The following is a 25,991-nucleotide window of genomic DNA, read 5'->3' on the forward strand; positions in this document are numbered from 1 at the left end:
ATTCAGGTAGTGGAGATACAAGAAAAACAAATTAAGGAAAAGATGTAGGATGACAGGAGAAAGCATAGCAGGCTATAGAGAGGGGAGGCTGAACAAGAAAAAATTCAACAGAGAGCTGGGGAATGACTGCAAAGCTGTGGAACAACAGAAGAAATACTGTCCCAAACAAGCATAAACGTGTAACATTATACTAAATGACGGCAATATATTTTTCTTAAATTATTAAATTCCTGGATAAATCGTTACAGGGATGAAGGACATGATTTGTCTCTTCTGCATAGTAAATTTATAAAATCAATTTAACTGATCTTTTAAATCAGAAGCTGATTCAACAGCAAATTGGGTCTAAGCAAGTTAGGCACTACAACACAGGAACAACATTAAAAATGTGAATGCTTGGTGAAAAATGACTGGACATTTTAAAAATAAAATATTCATTCCCCCCCAGATTTTTTTTCTAAGGCCTGTCATGGAAAAATTAAGAAACTCTGAATATAAAATCTTTGCATCTGAAATACTTTATCTCCGTGATTGTGAAAGTATTAGGAAACAATGTTTAAAATACTTATTTTATACTTGTAACCTACAAAATGGTTTCTATAAATTTCAAATAAATTCTTCAAATTAAGTACTTACAGTACTGGATAAATACTGTCCACGTATTATGAGCTAAATTTACTGTGATTCCTTATTAAAACTTAAAGACTTCCTACAGCATTTTCAATTTTTTTTATCTCTTTCCCCAGTCTTTCTTCAAGTTCTTATTTATGTATGTTTATACCCAACAAAATAGTGTTAGCCACAGATTTTTCACTTCATTATTGTCTTGTCCAGCTCATCAAGCTCTGATGCAGTGGATGTAGCCATAAAAGATTATTTTCTCTACTTCCCAGCAGTAGAGAAATCAGAACTACACCTGATATTTTAGTGAATCCTGGTCTGCATCACTAATCTCTTTTGAAGTCAGAGCTTGAACATCTCAGAATTCCCTACCTACCTTCAAAGGCTTCTACCAAGGCATTTTTTTCATCCTACAGGTGCTGAATGATCCTTCTTACAAAGAATTCTTTGCTGCTCCTGCCTCTTGAAGAGGTTTGAAATGGTATATTAGGTATAATTCTTTCACCGCCAGTGATTTCCACACTATCCATAGAGGAAGAAGAGCGTGTTCTAGGAAGTTCTTTGTTTACAATGGCTTTAACCACTGTGTTGTTCCCGAATTACAGTGCTACCCCTGGAACTTCATACTGACAAGGTCCATGAGCTTCTCAGGCTCTGACAGAATGAAAAGGGTCTATTTTGTTCTGTTGGTACATCTTCTGAATCATTCAACACCTCTTTTTCCAGGCAAAACAAAAAATACTAGCTTTTTGACAAGAAGTAGATCATCGGAGCGGCAAGACAACAGTATCAATACCACTGTAACATCCCACAAGCAGGAGGTAGTGCATGAAGACAAGCCTTAAAACCTTCACCTCAGCTTTTCTATTGATTCTAAAAGTACTGACTGGTGCCGCAACACTTGACTATCATCTTCATCCACCAACAGCTGGATGTCCTCTCACACACTAGGGATAGGAGAAAATTTATGAAATTCTTCTTGCTCTTAAATTCTTAAATTCTGTTGTTCCCTATTTTCTGTTGCATAAAGGTTTTTTTCTTAAGGCTGAGTGTTTTTATCTGTGTCACCACTCATCACAGGCACTCCCCATCTCTCTCTAAGATATTAATAGTGTTCCTCCTGTTTTGGTCTCTTTTCCCATCCTAGAATTACTTGGCAGAAAAGTGAATGAGTTGATGCTGTTTTACATTCACCTTAGGCATTAGCTTCTAGCACTTCACAAATATAAATGAAAACTGGAGGTCTGTCATGAGCTTGGAAAGGTACATGTATTTTTTTCTCAGGTTCAAGTTCAGGATGATATCACGAGCCACTCCACTCAAATAACATACACATATCAGTCTACAGGCCATTAACCTCCGTGCCCAAATCAAATTTTGTATTGGAAGGATCAGTGTGGGAATTCAGGCCATTGCCAATATCAGCTTCTGCCATTCACTTTCTTCAGCATTCATAAAGGTTCCCAAAGCTCTGGACCCAGATTCTGCCTTCCCAAAGACAAGAATAATGATTTAGTCCTTTCAGCATAGTTGAAATACTTCCTTGGAGTTTTAAGAGCAGTGAAGCCTATACCAGTACCTCAGTTCCCATTTCATACATTTCTTGTCTTACCCAGATCTTCTGTCTGATCAATAATGAACAAAAAACTGGATTCACTACCTGAATTTCCCTTCCCTGTTTTTTCTGCCAGATTTCTTGCTTGAACTGGTGGAAGAGGGCTCTCATTGACTCCACTGGCAGACTACCTAGATGTGAACTGCAGGGAGAATTTTTCAGTGCAATTTTTACTTTGTGCTAAATGTATTCATCATAACACTTTTCTTATTCTTAAAAAAAATAAATTTGAACATCAAAATTATCTATATCTTTTCATTTTATAAATATTTATGTTCCTTAGAAACAAGCAATTTTTCACATTTTCAACCTTTTCACAAATATTTTATGTTTATTTATGCTTTTTATGCTTACCTCTCACCTCATGTTCACAGAATTGTAGGGGTTGGAAGGGACCTACAGAGATCATCGAGTCCAAGCGCAAAATTCTGTCAAACTAAATTCTATGCCTACATTATGGACAGTTACTTCTAACCATAAATATGAAATAGTAACATAGACAGTTTTGCAGATTTTAGTAATTACACAGTTTTTATGAACAGTCCACCATTGTGACTTTAAAAATGTGCTATCTATACCCAGTAAAAATAATGAGTATTCCAGCAGTCTTCATGGTTTTTCAGAATAGAAGTGGAATGTACAGGATGGGTGAGATCGTTAATACCTAAGAACAGATATGGAGAAAGTGAGCTGGGTAAATCAAATGCTTTCTAGAGTTTGCATCAACTTTTATAGACACTATTCATAGAAAGTCAAGCTAAATTTGTACTGGTGCAGTTCTGTTGAATCAGGGGTGTTACATCCAGTGTGAATTTAGCCTCTCTTTTGTGCCATATTAACTACCAGCAGCAGCTGACACCCTCCTAAACTCCCAAAGGAGTCATAAATCCTTCTGCTTTGAAGCACTTGGCAATGCAGGGAGGCTTCTCCCTCTTGGCCCTTGCTGTAACCTTGGGTGTAATTCCACACTGATTTCCACATTGAACCTTGGCTAGGAGACACAACTCTCCCACCAGATAAAACCACTTTGGCTTTTCATGAGCCTTTGCCACTGGAAATGGTACAGTGGATTTGAACAATAAGAGCCAGCCATCTCCTGGTGTCACCTGGCCATGCTTGCAGGTTGTAAAGCACAGAAGTCGTATCGTAACAGTGTGTGAAACAAGAAATAAGGGGTGGCCAGTGTAAGTATTAATACAATGAGGGAGGAGAGGTCACACCTTCTGGGCTGTGTACTTTCAAATTTGCTTCAGACTGCTGTTACGTTCCCGTGTGACAGCGTTTTGCAAGTTCTCAAATGCCAGCAACAGGCTGCCTTATTCTGAGCTGCATAAGCAAAATGGCCTAATTGGGAGATATGCAGGGATTAAAGCTACTTGTCTGCCTGCTTGGACTCTTAGGATTCAAAAACCAGGCACCAGCTCTCTGCAATTCCAGATCTTTCAATGTGTTTCAACCAACATAGAGAAGGAGCTTTAAGTTGTAGGATATTTTTGTTTTCTGTAGGGAATGGTTAAGGCAACTGAATTTTTGTCTCTTAGCTCTCACTGTTCCCCAGGGAGGAGCAGGGTTTTCCACTGCTTAATAGGCATAGATTTTTCTTGCTGGCCTTTTTCAAAGCTGTCAGACAGAAGTGTGTGGTCAGTGGACCATGATGCCCCCCTAAGACTTCCTCCCAGCTGTCTGTAACAGTAGCAATATTGTGCCCTGCTTAAACAGCCACCATTCATGCTTGATGCTCTGGCTTTCCCCTATCTCTGTAAGCCCACAGCGAATTCCTCTGCACATGGGCATAAACATCACTATAGGAGTCACCGGTAAGGTTGGTTACAATTCATATAGGCATTATTTCCCCGTAACAGTGCTGTTTCCATGTGTATTTCTCAAGCAGTTTCCTTGGGACCTAAAACTGCTTGGAGTCAGCACTGACTGGGAAATTTGTGCCACTCTGTGTGTACAAATAGAGTAGCTATGCCAGGATGTAACACGCAGTAGAAAACAGCAGCAACTTGTAAGCGATCTGTAAACAGGAATCTTAGACGTGGGCTCTCAAAACAGTTTGTACCAAGAAAATAATCAATTAATTGCAAGGCTGAGCTATCTAAATGTCTGCAAGCCAAGGTGCAAAACCTGCCAGAGGAGGAAACAACAACATAGTAATCCAGAGCTCGATCGCCTGTTCTGTCTCCACCTCGGTGCCTGGCTCGCCTTCCTACTTTTCATGTACCGTACAGTGCTCTACAAACATTGCTTTGCAAACATTATGTAGGTGGGCCTCACAACATCCCTGTGAGGTAATTAAACACACAAACCTCACACTGCAAACGGGGAAAGGGAGGCTCACAAGTTGGCTTTCTTGCCAGGCTTGCAGGGAAAAGCAGTCTCAGGGTATTTCAGGCAATTTCAGGCATTGATTCTGAGTTCTTTATTTTAGCGGTTCTGATGACTGTGCTAATCCATGGGATTTGATTTGATTCACAGCAGGATAATCTTCAGGTGGGTTTCAGTTTGTCCCTGTGCACTGCTTTCAATCTGCAAAGAGAGACACTTGTAGGGGTGCTTCATATCCTCCTTAAATGGACCCCCAAAGTGTGCACTGGAAACAAAACCTCCACTGACTCTAGTAAAGCAACACTGCAGTAACTGCTCAGCTGCAGAGGCCTACAGTCAGCTGAGATAAACCCCACTCTTTGGCTATGCCCATACTGTTAAATCAAGTTGTGCTAGAAAAAGTCCTGGGAGCTGTCAACTATACCATTAAATAGTTTGCAATAACTGGGTGCAGTTTTGGCCGGGGTTGACTAGGACTTTTCCAAAGATTTCACAGTGTGGCTTGAGGAGTTTGCACTGGTCAGAGACCCAGAAGCATTTTTGGCTGCAGTCCCTGTTTTGGAGACCTACAGAATTTGATTTGATGAATGTGAATTGTTTGGCCTTAAAGAGGTCCCTGATATGTTTAATTTGCAAGTGCAGACAAGGTCTTTATGTCTAAACTGGAAAGTTCAGCAAGTAACGATGTTTCACTAAAACCTGTGAGAAGAATGATTTTCTCTGATGAAAGCCCTGAGCAGCTCCTAGAAACTGATGTAAAAAAGACTATAAAGCAAAGTATTAATTATTTGTGATTATGAGAGATTTGAAAGTACTTTTCACAAAAACATGAATTTGAATTCCTCTTTCAGTTCCTCTCCACAGACTAATATAATCTGCTGCTCTACCCTTCTACTGTATTGCAGAGCTGGTGCTATCAATCACTTGTTCTGCTCTTCAGAAGGTTGGTTACACATTTTGATCTGAAGAGCTGAGGCTGTAGCTTGTTTGTGTGTTCACATGTAAATATGCACTTGTTCATGTATGCCGTGTGTACCAGGCTAAACATCTTGAATCACATGCAATGAGGTTTGAAAATATGCTAATCCTTGCTGATTTGGAAAAAGTTCAACATACCTGGTAATGTGTGTGTTCTGGAAGCACAGTCCATTGATGCAGACAGTGAGAGGTGTTTCTTTGAAGGTTTGCTGACACTCTCTTCACTGGGAGTAAAGCTGATTTGTTGTGGCGTTACATGGGATAAAGGGTGGTTTTGGCAGACTATTAAAGTATCAGTATTTTGGTATGAAGGCTGTAGGTGTTCTTTCTTTGTTTTCTCTGCATTAGACAAGGTAAGACAGTTCCATTCTTTTTACTGAGTGATAGATACCAGGTTCCCCCAGATGTCAGATGCAAGGTACAGGTTTCCAGGATTCAAAACTATGGTTAAACACAATTTTCAGATGGTTAGAAAATGCTTTAGAGATACACTTTTGTGACTGCTGTACTGCACCTGGTCTAGCTACAGAGGGATAAGAACTTTTTAATAACTGCTCTTCTTTTTAAGAGAAGCCTTGAGTTTTCACTGTGTCCTGTGGTTTTGGAAAGGATTTTTGGGAAATCTCCTAACAGCATGCTTTCCATATTATTTCTTCTTACTGGTTCTCAAGCAGTCCTTGCACACTCCTGATCCTCCCATTAAAAATACCTTATTACTCCTTTATGTAGCTGGCTGGTGGGTGGAGACATTCATGTCCTGGACACCTGTGGCGAAGGTCAACAGAGTAGACAAGGTTGCAGTATTTTGTGTTTCTTTTGTGAAAATGTTCAGGAACAAAATTGTAAAATATTTATTTTATGTATTGTTTCAAGTATTATGCAAAACCAATAAAACTATGTTGAAAGAAAACATCAGCATTTCTGATTTTAAATATCAAAGGACAGGAAATTCTCCATCCTTGATTTCCCTTTGGGATTATAGCAATTTACTGTTTTGAAATTCCCTGCTTTAGTGTGATATAATATGTAAAGGATAAGCAGGATGACATTGAATTTCAGCTTTGTTTGGTTCCAGTCAAATCCTTCATAGTTATCACACCATTGTAAGGTGACATCCGTAAGCTTCCAAAGATATCACAGCCTAAACACCTTTTGATACTGGATTAACATCCTTTCCATGGGAAAGACAAATTTTTAATCTTTTTCCAAAGCTTCTCTGTTGTTACAATAGGCTGTTTTAATACCTCCTATATAGTCTCCAGATAAAAATAAATGTGCAATCAAGCAACATTGAATCTCCATGTTGAGAAAGGGAGGTAGACTTAAGACAGACCTTTCTCTCATAAAGCAATATGCTAAAGAACTAGTGTCTAGTGGGGATGAAGAGGCAGCCTTGAAGGGTTATGTCATCACAGAAATGTCCAGACCAGTACTGATGTGTGATGGATTCAATTTCTGGTGGATGTTCAGTGATGAACAGGATCTGTTATTTAACTTGTATGTGGTTAAAACAATAGAAGACACTAGTTTTGTTCAATTATGGTGGTTTAAGAGTTAGGTGTAGAGAGGAAAGCTGCCTTTATTCTCTTCAGAATCTGGGTTGATGGATGCCACCTGATTTATCTGTACATGGAGGATGCTAAGCATTGTCCACATCAGTCCTTGGGGAAATTACTGTCTGTGGAAGTTGGAATTTCTAAGCTGCACTAACCCAGTGTCAGTAGACCTCCTAGTTCAGCTGGAGCATGATTTCCAGTGGCCAAAGAGGGCTCTCTGTCATCTGTAAATTGATTTAGCAATGGCTGGAAACAGAGCTACTCAAAGAGCCAGCTTCTCGTGTTACAAGAGTTAGTTTTCTGGCAAAACAGTATTTTTTTTTTTCATTTATGGAATCTAATACTGCAATGGATGTTTCCCAACATACTGGAGAAGGAGGACGCAGTCAATTGTGAAATACCACACTGAACACAAGAAAAACACTGAAAAACCCACACAATAACTTTGTTACCCTTCTCTTGGATCACCGTGCATCCAGATGGGAAGATTAGTCTTGGAGAGTTTTTAAGCTAAGGAGTTTTCTTTGGTGATTGTTTTCAAGCTTGCAATCTCTTTGGTTTCATTTTTATGATATTTCACCCAGTCTGATTATCTGAAACAGACATTTCATTATGATAAATCCTTCTATGTTTCCCCTTGAAAGGAAGTCCTGAGAAGGCACTTCTCATCTCACTCCTCTTTCATATTTTTGAAGAATTCCAATTCTCTTATTCAAGATGAACAGACCATCTGATAATGCAGAGCTGGCAGCGATCACCCTCTCCATTAGATGTGTCCTCACTGCTCCTGCTCCTGTCACTGTGTGACATCCACTGATATTCCAGGGACTCACCCATTAGCTTTCAGACGGGGAGGGAAAAGTGGGGGTGGGGGTAATGGGCTTTACCTAAAGAATCAATGTTGCACCAGCCAGGGTGTTTACTCCCTTTTCAGATCAGAGACAATCAGAGCCTTGCATGTGCTCACCAATGCATTAGCTGCATGTGCTGGATTTACTTACGTAAAGGTTCAAAAGGAAAAAACAAATGGTCAATGAGCACAGAGGTGATTTCATAACTGCTCATAAGTCACCAAGGTGCCTTTTGGAAATAAAATGTTACAGTGTTTCTGATCTATTGTAAATTTTTTTTTCAGAGTATCTCCCCTCAAAGCCATTTTTTCTGGCCTAAGTTGCTCAGTTGACTCCATGAGATTAGAGTGCTCATCAGACTGCACAACCAGTTCCTGCATTTACTCCTCCATTATTCAACAACATAAATGCAGTCATACTTGTAATGTAAGAAATAGTATACAGAATTAGAGGCAAATGGAACGCTACTCCCTGCTCTTTCAGTGGCTTGGTGACCTTTAGCAAGTTTGCGTAATCAGTCCTTTCCTCCATTTCCATCTGTACAGTATCTAACTGTGAAACTTATCCTGCCTCAAGAGCAATGTTAAAGTATATTGTTAAAAGTAACATAAAAATTGAATTTATTTTTAAAAAACCCAAAAACCATAGAGACACCACGTTTTCCACATGCAGAGACCTGTTAAAAACTCATTACACACTAGTCTCACATGAGATATACTGCAGTCACTTCGGTCAGTAGATTAGCATTGCATTGCCAGCATTCAAATAATAGAAGTGCATCTGCACTCACAATTCAGGTGTGTCTGAGCAACAAGAGTTTAGATCTGAATGCAAATTTTGTGTGTTTTCATAGCAACAGGAGGTACTTCAAAACCTCTTTTAATTGGAACCCCGTGCATTTCCACTGAAAAACTTCTTTGCACCCAACAGCATTTTCACCTGGTTTATTAATTAGCATCGTGTGGCATAAAATGAACAGTACCTCTGTTTTAAAGTGGATTCAGCCAAGATAATTAGATTTAACTTCATTATTTATGCATTATGTAAATCCTGTTTCAAAAGAATGTTTTGTAATTCTAGCAGTATAAGTTTAAACAAGTTTCTAATTGCTGCTGAAAAAACCTCCATCATTCTTTCTTTGTAAGTGATACAGATGTGCCACTTGTAATATGTGCAGTCTTAGCAGAGTTGTATGGCTCAGGTGTATTGCAATATATGGGAAACCATGACTTATTTGTGGAGACTGGCAAGTGCCACCTGAAAATACTACAGACACCATAAAAATGTATTAATGCTTTAAAGAGACAATTTTTAATAAGTGTTGCTTTCAGTTTCTGACTAGGGAAGTGCTTCTGCTCCTTTCTCTTGATCACTGCACTGCACAACTTCTAAACATACCACTGCTTCCTTCAACATATAATTCACTCACCAATCTTTACCCCCAACAAATTATAACTGTGTTTTTATACTTCATTGCAAGCACTATATGTTACACACAAAGGTATAAAACAAAATAAAATGGGGAAACTGGGAACATTATTTTCCCTACTGCCTTATCATTTCTTTAAAGCTAGGAGGAAATAACAGGATTTACCCATAGCTTCAGAAAAGGTATTCTGTTTACTCTGAAGAAAATGGCATATTTTTCATTAGTTGTTTGTGAGCCTCACAGCTGTACCGTACTGTTCTCCTTGTACTCTTCCCAAGTGGTCAATTAGTCCTAATAATTATGACCAAAGCAGCATTAAAAACATCTTTTGAATTCCTTCACATAAATGCAATGAATCTAGAGTTGTTAAACAGTCCATCCTGGCCTCCCTCTATAACCAAACATTCTGGATATCCCGTATATCCTGATGAGAGCATTCACAGTTCCCTCATTTCGGCTTCCCTGCCAGCCTCCTCGCTGTCCTGCAACAACTTGGAGAACATTTCTTCTGTTGTGCTAATTCAGCCTCTAACATTCAAGATTAACACTGATTTTAGTGTCCAAATGTACCACAGATCTTTACACTTGGAGACATCTAAATCCTTCTAACTTTGAGGAAGAGTAAGGCATCCAGCCTTTCTCTGTAATCAGGTAGGGTAAATCAGTCTCTAGAAATTTCCATCTCTCTTCCTTTACAAACTTAAAAATCTAGAGGTCAGCTCTCTGGAGTGAGGTTCAAGGAAGTCCATAGTTTTAAATAGGGTGTAGATGTTAATTGTTTGGGAGTTTTATAAAACAGATGTTCTACCAAAACAGAGACTTAATTTAAAGAAATAACAAAGTAAGGCATTCATTATCTTAGCAATTTTCTGGCATATACAGGGAGAATGATTTCTCTTGAAGCCTATCATGTAAAACTTGGGAATTCAAGAGAAAGTTCAAAACCAATAGGAGTTCTTTTTCAATCCCATCTTTAACATAAATACATAACAACAGTCACACTTAAATAGTACAAGTAAAAAATAAAGTCTTTTGAAAATAAATTGCTACATTGTACACCCAGTTTTCCCCTTGGGGGACCAGCTAAAGAACAAACTATATATGGCAGATATTAGTCACATTACTTAATGTGCCTACTGCAACAAATTCAGACATATGGCAGTAAGATTTGTAACAGACACTGAATGGAAATGATGCCATGTATATTAACCAGAATCAAACTGGTTAACACTAAAAATCAAAGGCATTTTCTGGTTTTGTATAGAGGGGTAGGGGATGTATGATAGAAGCTGCATCAGTAATATGTTCACCGTGTTGACTTTGGCAGCTAAAAGTGGAAACTACAAGCAAAAGCAGGCCCAAAGGCAATGTAAGATTATTCCCATGACAACAAGAGGTTAACAGGTTAACACTTTTCTCTTCTACAGACAAAGTACAGTTCTTAGTTTTCCCCCAGGAAAGCTGTATGCAGTTGAATGGGGAGTAACAGGCGACATGGCCTTGCCATTTTTGCCAAACACTTAAGTTTTACTATGTACAACAGGAGGATGTGTCTCAAGAGAATTTATCTTCAGAAGGTAAATCCAGATGAAGGGAGGGAACCATATTCAACCAAATCCTTTTCTAACCTTCATTTAGCTCCCATAAATAGTAGACATTGCCTCCTCTTAGCAATGCCTGAAAGAATAGTAACTATGTCCTTTATCTTGTTTCTATTACAAAAATAGTTGGTTTAGACAGAGGATTTCTATGAAATTTATTTCTACCCTGCTTTTTACTAAATATTACCTTTCTTATACAACATGCTTTACTGTATGTCAGGGTAATTTAAAGTGTGGGGTAGATGATCTTTCTTTCTTCTAAAAACTACAGCTGTCCATAATCAAGTCTAAAATACTATCATGCTCTTTACTGATGAAAACTTGTTAAGAAAACAAAGTGTGGAAGGTGTGGCAGTAGCGTGACTTTAGAGGTCTGTTACCCTCTGACAGGCTCAGGATCTTATTTAGATTACACTAGCTATGAGAATATGATGGCTTTATTTTCTCTCCACTGATGATTGACGGTTCAAGAAGAGTCTGAGTGCAGACCAAGGGGACATTTTGTTCCCATGGAGTCTTTTTGCTGTTTTTCATTCCAGTTGTTTCTGCAGTCTAAACCAATCCTCTTTAGAAGGAAATGCTTTTACATTTTTTGTATGGGGAATCAAGATCTACATCACTTGGGAAGGCCTTGAGCTTGCAAGAGAAAATGGAAGCTACCTGGGCAATTCATTCCTTGGGTAAATTCCTATGGTGAGCTGTACCACAAGTAAAGGAAACATTTGCAAGATCTTTGGCCTATTCTTTTACCATCTCAAGGATAAGCAGAGATGTAGCCTTTATAACCAGAATGTGTTGAGAATTGAGAGAAAAGAGTAGCTTTGTGCAGCATTTGCCAACCACACACCTGCTTTGCACTGATGCTTTCACGCCTTAAAAAAAACCCAATAAAACCCTCTAAAATGAATTCTTTGCTTCTGGAAATTATTTTCAGGGAGAAAATTAGTCTTCTAAGCATTGCTCCATAAGACTGCAACCTTGGAAACTGTGACTAATATGTAAAAAAAACATGGGTTTCCCTGTATCTGAAATACGTTCATAGCGATTGCAGTAGCATCTAAATGTTTCCTGACCATAATGGTATTTGAATGGCTCAAGATATGTTATTAATCCCACTTTGAAAGTTGTTAAAAAGACAACTTTTACTTTGGTATCAATGACACTTTCTTTTAAAACTCTTCTCCAGTGTCTAATATGACAATTTTTGAAATGCAAATTTTTCCTGTCAAAACAATTCTTTCTGGTTTTTAGCTCCATATGTTCTGCATGTAGAAACGTGATGTATTCTGGCTGTACTTGAACTTATGACAGTAATCTTTGTAGTGCTGAGGTTACTTAGTTTTTTTGGTTTGATTTAATTTGCTAAACTGCACTAATATAAGACTTCTAATTGATAGTTATGATTGTAGAAGTATGTGTTAACAAGCTAAAATACCACTGTAGAAGCTCGTTTTTACAGGATGTATTTGGTAACACATGGGACAGATACCTGCAAAATTTTCTATCTGACCATTGGTGCAAAACAACTGAAGACAGTGCTTATGTATTAAGATTGCTTACAGTGGCAAAAGAGCTTAAAAATAAGTATGAGGCAGGAGAACCCACAGTGCCTGAGAAGGATAAACAGATTCAAATTTGGGAGTAAGTGGTTAGTGATAAGCTGAGGAGATACAGTCTGAAGTGAGGATTTCATGTTGTGACACATTGAAATAATCTACACAGCTAATGAAAACAAGGCCTGAGGACATTCTTTGGTTGTGTCCTCTTTGCACAGCAGTTGAGCCCAGGTTTCCTTAGGGCATCGTGTGATGACGCAGTGCTGCTGAAAGGCTTTTCTTTGTACAAAGTTTTATTTGTAGGGTCCCTCATGGATGACAGACATCAAAGTTGCTTTAAAGAAAAAGAAAGGAGAGCAAGAGAGCGAGAATAGAGAAAGGGAAAATCTCACATTTAATGGGATGACCAATTTTGCAGTCAAAGTACAGCCTTCCATAAGACCCTACTACCTTCAGACCCAAGCAGTGTGTGGTGCACAACTGAGGGAAATTTTGTTTGCCTGCCATCTGCCTCTGAATTCTCTATTTTCACTTCTGCTGCAGCTCTCTGCTTGAACAGACCTTCCACATGTACTTTTTGAGGTTTGCTTGATACTTCTAACTCTCCTCTCCTTGGTCTGTTGGTCCAGTGCTAGTTCTGTTACCTAAGAGTCTATGCCAGTAGGTTGAGTGAAAGCAGTGGACTTGTGAACACATTACCTAGTTGTTGGCATGTTTTTGGCATGGATTGTTCTCGCCAACTACCATTCCTTTAAAATAAAAACGAAGCAGGATGACCTTATTGCATGCCACTGTTTTAGGGAACCAAGAGCACCCAGCTCTCAAGAAGCAGGTGCTTACCAGAGCTTGGTACCACTCAGAAAGTGGTCAGGGAGACAGACTGACAGACTGACTCCGATGCCTGTGTCATCCTACTGACAGTCTTCTTGTCCTTCCTGAGGCTGTGCTTTTGTATGCAAAGAGTACAGTGTGCTGACAAATAAGCAGGCACCAGAATCCATCCCACCTTGCTCTGAACTGCCTGAGGAGACTCTTCAGGAGATTTGTTCTGCCACAGACCTTTGATTTGCTTTTTGGACTGAGTGGTGTGTCAGTTAGTACTTCTGAGGCTTTGACCCTGCCTTTGATCCAGTAGATCAGTGGGAAACATGTGAGAAAAACACATGGATGAAGCTGAGACCTAAATTTTCACAAATTAATCTTATATTTTCCTCCCATTAGATATATCAATAGAAATTGAAAGTTAATATGGTAGTGACCATAGAAAGCAGCTAGGAGAACAGCCCAGCTCTGCAACTCAGAGGAGGAGGAAAGACAATTATGTGGTCCAGAAAATGTTTAAATACAGAGAGCTTTGATGTTTCACATCAGAGCAACAATAAATAAAGACAACGAATTTGCCTTCTCCCTAGTATTGATATTTTCCTCCCATCTTCCCTCCCACTTAGAACTGTTTTTGTGGTGGGAGGGTCCATTACGTAATCTACAGATGTTTTACATCCTTTAAAATGTAAACTAGAAAATGAACTGTAATACAGATTCATCCCATAAGGGTGAAAATTTAGCCTGCTCCTTAACATTTCTCATATGATGGCACCCCCTCAGAACACAATGCCAGTGGTGCCCTGACTGTTAATGCACACTCAACTGTAACTTATTGCGTATTAAAACCCAACATTTTTATTGCTTTGTAATTCTAGATTTTGCTCCCAGTGCCCATGTTATAAACACTTAAATTTAGGGATGCCATACTGAAACACTGACAGATTCTCAGGGGGGTCAGGTCTACTGGTGCCTCCCTAATGAAGTCACACACTGTTAAAACTTTTTTTTCCTTAACTGAAGAAGAAAACAAAGTAGTTAAACTGCTATATCCATTTTCCAGCAACATTAATCCGTTTCAAACCACTCTTAACCATAGTAAATCACAAGTTTGTGAGAAAATGAACTGCCTAAAGGTTCACCTCGGGCTATTTAGCCCACAAACAAGTTGCTGACTACTGCCAGCAATGGTTGGTTGGGAATTATTGCTCAATTTAGTGGTAATTACTTACTTTGCTGTGTCTTCTGTTCAGACTAGCTGAGGGTCTACAGCATGATGAATTCCAGAATGAAATCCATTGCCAAGGTGCTCCTGGAGATCGACACTGACAGTGTTGAAAGGTTATTTGAGCAATGTGTTTTAACTTCCTGGAGGGAAGAGAAACCTTCTTTTCCACTGGGAAAGCTGAAAACAAGTCTGCCTGGACGGAGTTATTCTACTCTGCAGAAAATCATCCAGATGTTAAAAAGAACATGAATTTTCAGTTTAAGTATGCTTCAATTCTGATACACAATAGGGAAGCTGGAAACTTCACCTGTGAAATACCGTATAGCTGCAATGTAACAGTTGTGATGTAGCAGCAGTCGTTTGAAGTGCAGCAAATGTAACATTCTGGCTGCTAACAGGATTTTAATGGCAATTGTCAATATTCTGTGATTTCATCACATCTGTAAATGGGTGAGCATATGCATAATGCATGCTAATTCAAGATAAACATACTTTGTTGCAGCACAATTTAGTGGAACACTAAATGCAGGTCTAAATTTTCAGTTAAGTATAAGATTTTACCTGTAATCACTAAGGGAACTTTTAATAAGGCCTAGGGAGGTAGCATGTAAACAATCACAATTTTTATAGATCTTGGGCAATTTCATTAGCTGAAAAATTGGAGTTAAAGAAGGGAATGATTATATATGCAATTCTCAAACTGTGTTCATTGTGCGCATATTTTCATCTAAGAAAGACTAAGTAAAGTTCTTTTAAGAATTCAGAGCTGGCAATTTGAGGCCATATGAATAAGGTGAGCTTTCTGCAGTCATTCACTCCAAAGACAACTAATCAGACACGGGCCTGTTACATTTAAAATAGGGTGTGATATAGAGACAAGAAGCTTTTGTCTTTAAACAAAAACAATGTCTTCATTTCCTTTGCTACGGCCAACAAAGGCCGTGGGTAAAGATTCAGCAAAATTAAAAGTATTTGACATTTAAGTGCATCTGAGGATTACACAGAGTATTGGTAGGAAACTTCCTTGTTTTACATAAACATTGATTTAATCACTAACAGATATTATTACAAGGCTTTAATTTTGGGGGAGGTGCTTGTGAAAAGGCTGAAGGCAGGATAGATTACATATGTCAGTCTGCTCTGGCAGTTCTTGTACTTCTGTCTCTGTCAGAGAGGAGAGACAGAACTGGAAACACTACAAGTGTAACAAGGCATTGGAAATCCTACAGTTCCTATGCTGATATTTCATCAGCATTGGGATGAATCCACCTTAAATCTTCTCCCAGGCAGCGTAAAGATGAAGAGCATGTGGTTTGACTCCATGTGAAATATTGCCCTTAATTTTCAGTTATTTATAAATGGACAGTTGTTTTTATGAAAGATCGCTAAGACTTAAAAAATACTGTTGCTTTTCACACTGACAGACTTTACATCTATAAATCCTCACACAATTAGAATGATGTTTTGCATACTAGAGGACTTTATTCAAGTACTTTTTAAAGGTTATGGGGAAAGGAATGTTATAGGAAGACAAAAATATTAATAACTAGCTTTTTTTTTGCCTCTGAGATCATCTGTTTCTTCATAGAAGCATAGAAGCTGTTTGCTCTACCTTATATTCTTTTAATCACTTGTGTCTATGAGAGAATCTTTTAACTCTAATTTCTAAAGGAATAAGAAATTATATGCAATACTGTGGCGGGGGGGAGGGGGGGGGGGGGAACAAATTAAAAAGCAAACAAAAAGCCCAAGGAAAAAAACCTGTTTTAACAAAGTATGTTATGTATAATCAACATTCTCTACTATTGGTAAGAGCAGAGCATATTAACTAAAAATTGAAATCAGATTCTTAACATGTTTGGTATGCAATCAAAGTGCAATTAACACACCTCCTCTATTTGGATGCATAATAATTCCTGTAATCTCCTGAAAAAAAAAAAAAAATTGTCCAATCTTTATTGTCATGTTTGACTGATCATGTACATCAAGTACCTCACTGATTATTGCAGTGTTGGAAGAAACATGTGTTGAATACTAGACTCAGAACACACAGAACAGGACAGAGCAAAGAAGCCTATAAATACAATTCCCACTCCAATAACCTTTTAACTGACTAAGCTGGCTTTTCAAAACGTGGTTGTCTGCAGCTTAAAAAGGTCAAAATTGTGCATGTTCAAATTTCATGCCAGAGAAAAACTCTTCCTGTGTTTTTAAAATGCTACACACTCTAAAATTATTAAATGCTAATTATATGCATTGAATAAGTAGAAAAATAACATGCCACTTAATGCAGTTCTCATGACAAACACTTTCAAAACTTTACCTGATGAATTTTGTCATAGGTAATATTTAGCCTTATTTCAATGACTTGTTTTGCCTCTCTCCCTCTCCTTAAAATGTGCAACTCTTTAATTTGCCATACAGACTGATGTTGAACAGAATGACTTCAAAAACATTTTTTTCCATAGATAAAGTTTTCTCCACGTCATAAAAATAACCTGGAAAAAAAATCCCCAAAGGACTAAGGGCATATTGTGTCTGGGTTCACATACACCCTGTTTATTGCTACATATCTCAAATCCTCAAATGCAGGTGGTGTGAGTCCAGGCATGCTGGAAATGGAAACCCAACCTATGAATGATCACGTAATACCAGAGAAGTAACATGAGATGCGTTACTGCGTTAGCACAACTAACTGGGGTAGATTTTTCCATCCACTCTCTGCATGACCTTTTTTTCTGCTGGTTGTGCCCTACTTTTCTGCAGTTTTATTTACACAGTTTTGACACAGGTGTCCTTGCACAAGACTTCCTGTTTTCCTGTGTGCTCCTTATAGTATCTTGCAAAGAGGTCATCTTGCCCGAGAACCCCCTCCTCCACCAGAGTCTTTCCCTGTGCAGGGTGGTGCCTGTGTAATATGGTATTTCCCTTTTCCGACAGGTGGTACTGGGACATCTTAGCCAACCAAGCTCTCCAATTTACTTACCTCATCAAAGGACCTGAGTTCATGTCACTTTTCTACTGAATATCATGTCCTTTCATCCCTACTCTCTAATAGCAACTCTCTCTGCTTTTTTTTCTCTTTGTCTTTTAAGCTCCAATTTCAACTGCCATGATTTGGTCTTTTTCTTTCTGTGGGGAACTTGTGAGCCCCATTCTAGTTTACTACATTTCAGCTTCAACAGCTTCATATACAGCATCATGGCATGCATCTGATCTCAAAAAAGGAGAGTACATAATTTATTAATTTATTTTCTTATATAAATATACTTTCTCACATGCATAACAAATTGCAGGCTGCAATCCTATGTGAAAATATAGCTATACTAATGAAAATATTATTAACTGAAAGTAACTATACTTTTCTCCAGAATAAGAGACATGATGGTATAATTAAGATTTGTAGGGGTGACTTTTTTCTGGTATTTACCCACTTTGTTAAACCTGACCACAACAGTGTTTTAAAATTTTCAACAAATCCCCTCACCTCAGGGAAGTGAAAACCAGTGGCATTACTTTAAGTGGGGCTGCCTCTGTTAAACTCACCAGCTCATATAGCAGAGCCAGTCCCACCAGTGCTGTAGTAGTCATAGCCATGGAGCCCAAACTGAGATTTAAAGAATAACAAACTCAAGGATCATCTGCTTAGATCCAAGAGTATGATTCATCATATGTTTAGAGAGCAAAATCTGGGAATTTTAATGAGCTTCAAATACAGGTCAGGACTGTGTATCCATCCCTGTCACAGATTTCAAGAACTGAAGTTGAGAGGCAACTGTCCTGTTAGAGTTCATTGCATTTCCTAACTGGGTAGTATGTTTGGTGTTTACAGCTTACCATTGATACTCTTACTTCTCTAAAATGGGAACAGAAAGCTGGGATCTTCTTCCAGACCTGACTCCTGTGAGTAAAGCTAGTACTGCTTACAAGCAGCAGCTTCTAGAGGCTGCTTAGCCAGGCTTTAAAATAGATGACATGTTGCTCTCAGCTTCCTCAGAAGATGTATATGGTGATCTGCACATGTGCAATAGGTGTGCATATGTGCAGCAAGTATGAGTCAGTTTATTCTTCCTCCTCTTGCTTTCTGACTGCTTGAAAAGAGAAAATAATAACCCACATCTAATGTGAAATTCCTGTTCCTGCTCTCTGATGTATCCAGTACTGACTTTGTAGCCAAGTTGGAATATTTCAGGAGAGAATGAGCAGCTGCTTTGGGACTAGTTTGGCAATGCATTGGGACTGGAGAGATGCTCCACCTCATCTCTCAGTACCAGCTCTGATATACAAGTGGGTGGAATAAACCCAACCCTGAAAGGGAAGTAATCCAGGCCAGAAAAAGGACAGGAGAAACTTATCCAGCCCTGGAAGGAATTCATAGCAGTGGTGTCAAAGTCTCAGTTTAATTCTAAAGATTAAATCCTGGAGTCATTCCTTACCTCTCGTTCATGGAAGGTGTTTACTAACACCAAAATACCCAAACAGCTCTAATTGTTTTTATGAGCAATAATGAATGCCTGCTGCATTTCTGTGTCACTTTACACTGCCAGGATCCAACTAAGACTTCTCAGATGCTCTGAGAAGTTTGGTAACACCTTATTTTTCACCATTTTTTATTGATTTATACCTATGGGCTTTTACTGGCATCAAAACTTAAATTGCTGTGGAAGCTTTTTCTCCTGGTATTTCTGACAGGGAAAAAACTCCTAGGCTGATTGTTGTAACATGATTTTCAGCTAGTTCTGTGGGCTGCAGGGGTTAAGGGAATTCAGATAAGCCTGTGAACTTGTATACAGTTATCTGAATCTTACTTGCAAAGGTTTCAAAGTTCATCCATCATCATAATCCTGTGGGATGATAGTGGACTCTGGGGGACATTAGCCGTTTTCCCAATTTCATAACACCAGGACTGGCGAGTATTGTTAGATATTGTATGACATTGTTTGCCAGCCTGAAATGTGTTGTTTATATAAGTATGTCTGAAACATAGAATATGTCCGAGAGACTAAATCAAAAACAGCCAAAGATTTTCAAAGAGCAGCATAAATTCAGGGGTGAGGTGTGCAGTGAATTTTGACATGCTTTCTTACATCTGTGTTTGCCTAAGTATACTTAGAAGAAGCTGGGAGATTTCTGTGAAAGGATACCCATATCCTACCATTCTCCCTAGAAGAATAAATACCAAACTTCTATGTCTCCTGGCAGGGAGCTCGTGTAAGAGCATTCATAAAATTAACTTTGAAATGCTGGGTGGTGTTTTTCTTTTACAATCTTTCAATAGTACGTGCTCCCACCTAGGAACATTAATACAGGCGTTTGTTTGCTCTTTTTAGATGTACTGATACATGAAGAGACTCTGTGTGGGAGATGGGCTTTTGTTTGTTTGTTTGTGTTTATTTCGGTGTGAGGGAGGTGAAGGCTATTTTAAAAATAGTGAGTTCCCAATGTGTTGTTCATTTATGAAACTGTTGCTGTGTTTCATCTGCTTTGAAGCTCTGGGGATTTTTTTTTCTTACCTGATTCTTTGTAGGTTTTAATATTTGCTGCAAATGTCACCTTCATTAACAAAAAAAAAAAGAAAAAGAAAAAAAAAGGAAGGAAACGGGAGTGCTAATCAATACTTACGTAACAGAGAAAGCCATAGGTGCTGAAAAGGGGAAGCTGCAGAAGGAAGAGGGAGGAAGAGGAAGGGAAATGGATAGCTCTCAGTGATGTTTCCAGACGTGAATCACTGTGTCTTTGGTCATGGATACAAAACCCATAAGTATGTAGTTAAGGAACTATGGACCACTTTTACCTATAACATATGAGACTCTCCTTAAACCCCCATCATGAGATTTGTGGGGGGAGAGATACAAAATTGAGTTTTGTTTTGTAGCACCTGAAGCAACCTCTGCTGAAGTGAGTGGGATCTGTACACTCACTGACTTTAATTGGAGCTGGATCACACCCATGAGCCACACCAATTATGTTTCTCCTGGCAGCTACACTGACGTGCCTGTGTGCATAAAGGACTAAAAAATGATGTATTATCTTTGAAAACAACCCAACGCTTCTGTATTCTGATCCTAACTGTAATGATATTTCTTCACTGGGTTTGTATAGGAACAGTACTCAGCCCTGATAATATATCCATACATATGAATATTACTTTTCATGAACGAAACACGTTATCGTAGAGACATAAATTACTTGCACCTTACCAAAAAACAGGTCTACTCATTGGTGTTACAAAGAGTTCAAATTCTGTGAAATGACAGCTTTCCTTTTAAAAAATAAGAAATATAAAATATATTTTTAAAAAAGAAATATATATTGTTGGATCAGCATAGCTGTTTGGTTTGTTTTCAACTGGATCATTTCACAGATGCAGGTTAGGGTGCAGCCATGTGGCAACTAAGTTGGTATACTGGAGAGAGCTTCCATGTCAACCAGTTGTAGTAAATGGCATGGCCTGTATAACTACATCTGCAGAAACAAACAGTAATGTGGATCAGACATATCTATAGCTTATGCCATAGATACAAAGGCAATAGGTTCTACCCAGATTTTTTCTTGGTGGACACCCTGGAGTACCGTGTTAACCCATCCTCACACATTAGCAACTTCCACTCTTCTTCAAACTTTGGCTTCTTAAAAATCTTTTTGATTTTGACATTTTTACATGTCTTCCAGCATCTGTAGTTACAAAACATAAACGGAGGTATCAGAGGACAAGGACAGGGATACTATCACAGAGTCTTTAACTAAATATATCTTTGGTTTTTTTCAGAGGTGCGGAGAAATCTCACTTGATAGTCCTGACCAGAATGCCAAATGCGTTCGCATGCTAGGTAAGGGTAAGAGTCTTTTCCCTTTTTTGATACAAATGTGTATGTATGTTCCACTGGGGATTTCTTCTCAAAAGTACATGATAATGGCTCTGATGATTTACAATGGCATTTACATATCTCATCCACACATCGTCCTCATTAATATTTTCTTTATGTTGAATTTTCAGTTATTGAAACAAAGTGTAGATATAGTCCAGGAGTGCCCATCTGCATGGATTAAAATGCAGCTGTAGCAACACTATAACTGTAAACTCTGATGTACTCAAGTACAGAACTCTGCTCTTTGGAAGCTGAAAATACGTACTCTGTAAAAGAGTATTAATTTCACAAATACGTATCAAAAGCCTCTAGGTCAGACCTTCAGCTGTATCAGTCAGTAAAATTATGGTTTAAACTAAAAATAGGTAGATTTAGATTAGACATGAGGGAAAAATTCTTCACTATGAGTGTAGTGAGGCCCTGGCACAGGCTGCCCAGAGCAGCTGTGGCTGCCCCCTCCCTGGCAGTGTTCAAGGCCAGGCTGGATGGGGCCTTGGGCAACCTCATCTAGTGGAGTGTGTAGCACTTGGCCTATAATTTGTAAAAATTAACAGTAAGCAGGATTTTTTATTCTTTGGAAACGATACAGGAGTGTTCCACTACGTTTCATTAATTTCTGTGACCAATTTTATTGCATTTGCTTGTTTCATCTACAATGTTAGTACTGAAACATTAACAGCACAGCTAGTATCACAGTGAAAGAAAGGGAGGAAGCATCTAAAAACCTAAAAGGTAATGTTTACACAGAAAAAATGAAATCACAGGACACTTGCAGGCTTAGGCTTTAAATCCATAAGACCTTTCACCTGCCAGGTGTGTGGTAAATCAGAGCATTGCCTCTGATAACATGAAGACTGAAATAGTCACAAATTTAAAAACTGCAACTGGCAATGTCTAGGAACTTCACTCCCATCTGGGTACATAGCTGTGTTCTGTAATAACAGATTATGTGGTCTGTTGTTTATATTCATTAAATCCTATTGTCACAATAGGCTATAATTGCTGCAGAGGAAATCTGTCATGCTTATAGTGCATGGATCCCAACAGATGAACCGACACAATGGGCTGTAATGATCTGTTACATCAATGATCCATGGTTAGATGTTCTTAATGGAACAAGCTGACAGAAAAGATACACTTGTGATCCTTTATCATGCCAATTATAATCTACAGCTTAACCACCATTGAGTTTGTAATACTCTAGTTCTAAGAAAGTTATAACCGTGCAAATTCTCAGTAACAGAAAAAAGGGGGAGGGGGAAGGGGAGGCCAGAGGAAAAAGTGACCTGAAAAGTCTTCAGCACGGGTAGGTTCACCATTTGGTTTGGCATTTTTGTAACAAGTCAGTCCAAAATTGGGAGTTTGGCATCACCCATAATGGAAATGATTCTTTAAGAGCAATGAGGAGGACAAGATCTTGTTTCCATTACATACATTCTTATCTATGTCTTGTAGTATATACATGTGCAAGATGAGAACATATGCTGTGCTCTGTAAGGAAACTGCTAGGAATGTAAAAATGACTCCATGGGTAGATGCCAAAGGTGTGACTGCCTCTCAGAGCTTACATCTCTTGCATTTAAAAATATTTTGCCTGCTATTATTATTCTTCAGTGTCTCTAACAAATTAAGGACTGTAGTGTCATATATAATATAGGATATTACATTTCACCCCAAGGTACCCCAAATCACGTACAGAGCTGAGATCATTCTAAGTGCAAGTGGATACCCCACAACTAGCTCTGTAAGAGGTATGGGAAGTAGAAACTAGCATTATATGGTGCTCTGAGGCCAACTCCCCGACACAAACACAACTGTCTTGATTTATCACAGAAATGTCCTGGTAGTGCTGCAAAGCCAGAGGGTGCCCATTCTGGTACCCCTGTTTTCGTACTGAACTCTGTACAGAAGAGCTGGAGCCAGAAATTGTGCAACCTAGAAGGTCTAAGACTTTGTGCTGTGTAGTGTCCAATTTCAGGTTTTACAAGGGAACTGAATTTCCAATAGAACGCAAGACAAAGTTTGTCACTGATCGATGCGAAGCTGACATTGTAACATGTGTGGGTGTAACCAGTGAACAAAGAACAATGTGCCTTCAGAGAGGGACATCTTTTTTTACTGCACAGTCTTTGAAATATGCTGAGAAAGTCATGCTGTCATTTACTGTAACAGTGACCCAGAGCTGACAGAAATCTAGAGGGCAAGTCTCAGCAACTGCAATTACTTAGTAAAAGAAGAAACACAGGAGCCTGTAGTACTGACTGTATTTCTTCAGGGATCTTTGACGCAAGACCAATCCATATTTGGAACTGTACATGATTGAGCAGCATTCTAAAATGGTAACAGCTGGTTTTGTCAGAAAAGTTCTGTATCTGGGCTATACTACTGGTTCTGTGCTAGCTTAAAGGTTTTTAGGAGTAACACTAGGCTTGCTAATGTGAGTCCACATTCCTTGAGGTAACATGGATTATGTGAATGAGATTTTTTTTTTTTATAGAGGTTGAGGAAGAGAGTTTTCAATGGAAATTTTACTCTGTTCCTATACTCCTGCTAAAAAGCAGGAAATAATAGATAAAGAAATGCCCAAAGGCTTACAATGGCTATAGTGAAGTAAGTTAAGTTTTCAGTGGACTGACCAGATATCATTCAACCTGAGGTTAATAGCACAAGAGTTTCATCTTTCAGCATTGGAGTGATGGATATTTGTAATCCAAGTGCGAAAAAGAACTTGAACAGCTAAAGTAAATGGTCAGTTAGCAGTGCTTCCTGAGGATATAAAAGATAATAACAATGTTATGTTTAGTATCAGTGTAATTATTTGTACCAAGGTTCTTACAGAAAATGGTGTTCTCCCTCTTATGCTTTATATTGCATTTGTTTCAACACACTTCTATATATCCTATTAGTTAAAGCAATACATCTTTTGAAACTGTCACAGAAGAAAGTCACTCAGTGGCCCACCTTAGCCTTTTGAAGACCAGTGTTTAAATCTATAACAGATTTCTTGAGCCTGGTATTGGCTTTAAACATTCCCACAAACCCTGTCCTTTGAAAAATAGGAAAAGAAGTGCTTCCTCACTTCTCAGGAACAAGAATAAATTTATAAGTATAATGAGAAGCTGAAGTGCTATAGTAATGCAGGTCATACAAATACCATGCTGTTGTATATGAAAGTGTTTTCAGAGGTTTCCCTTGAATCTCTGCTTCTCTCTGGAGCCACCGGTAGCTTATCAGCACTTTCAGTGCAACATAGAAAATCTGCACTCTTCTGCTTAAATTGGAGCTGTTATCAAGTTAGTGAGGGCACTCAAGTGTGACAAAATTACTAGATAATGCTGAACTGGATGTCAAAAAGCCTTTGCTTTTTGCTACATTCTGGAAGTTATAATGCTGGGCTTCTCATGCCCTTTACTTATAATGATTTTGACTTTAAAAAAAATTATAGTTGGCACAAAAATTGAGCATATAGCTGGTACTCAATATGTAGTTATTAGTCCAGATATTCAGACTTTTCAGGGCAGAAAGGAACTATCCCTCTCCCTAGAGCACCCTCTGCTATTTTCAATGGAACAACCTGTGGTTAATTTTTCCCATACATAAACAGACATATTCTGGGCTCAGACATGGCACAAGGTCGTATCATGCAGAGATAATTGGGTTAGTTTGCTGTGAAAATTCCTGGTTGGATGCCTGAGCTAATTAACTCTGTTGGGAAGAATTGCATACTAGCTCGGAAGAGTCCAAAGTTAAGGCAACTTAACCGGTTCTCACAACTTAACTAACTCATCCAAAGCTAACTCAGTAACCTCTACATGGCAGAGCACTGAGTTTTATTAATTTATCCTGGAAAGAATAATATTCCCATATCAGGTTCTAGGATTAGTACAGAAGGAAAAAGGTCTGACAACTAGAACAGAAACTTCAATGTATAAGTAAATGCCAGTTTATACAGAATAGGTGCGGTTATCCTTACACTGGCTGCATAGAAAGTAGGCAGCTGCACTCATCATAAGACACACACAAAAATAAAACAATCCCATCAGTTTTAATCTGTTCAACCTTACTCATGACAGTGAAGTGAGAGGGGTGGATGATAAAAGCAAATTATCTACTTTGTTACTCCAGTAGCCAGTCTTGCACCACTGGATTTGATATTTACTTCTTCGTGAAATGCTGAGTGGATTTTGAAGAGGTCACATCTCTTGCTGGCCAACTGTGCTGTCTGCAGAGATTTTTCCAGGGGAAATGTGAATTGCCCTCCTTAAGAAGCTAGTTAGTAAGATGAAAACACAAGCCTTCCCGACGCCCCATGGCAAATGACTGAGGTGCTTTCTTTTCATTATTGGAAATTCCATGCAGACAGGAATAATGTGGGTGATTTTTGTTTCCCTTTTCGTGTAGATTTAATTCTTGTAAAAGCAGACAGATGAATCCTTGTTTGGAATAAAAGTAGTTTCCTCACAAATAGCCATTTAAAATTCATCCAAGAAAAAAGCAATTAAAAACAAAGAAGAAGTTGGGGAGTGGCACCTTC

General features: G+C 38.6%; 1 protein-coding gene across 1 annotated transcript in view; it reads left to right on the plus strand.

The window, feature by feature from the left end:
• The window catches only part of PDE7B (phosphodiesterase 7B), a 172,110-nt gene that overhangs the window by 35,413 nt on the left and 110,706 nt on the right, over positions 1-25,991 (plus strand). Inside the window, exon 3 of the mRNA XM_084261543.1 lies at positions 21,358-21,418. Coding sequence (XP_084117669.1) covers positions 21,358-21,418 — 61 coding nt within the window. The remainder of the gene's footprint in view (positions 1-21,357; positions 21,419-25,991) is intronic.

Source organism: Gallinula chloropus (genome assembly GCF_964237585.1).
Source record: "Gallinula chloropus genome assembly, chromosome: 3".
In the NCBI taxonomy this organism is placed as follows: domain Eukaryota; kingdom Metazoa; phylum Chordata; class Aves; order Gruiformes; family Rallidae; genus Gallinula; species Gallinula chloropus.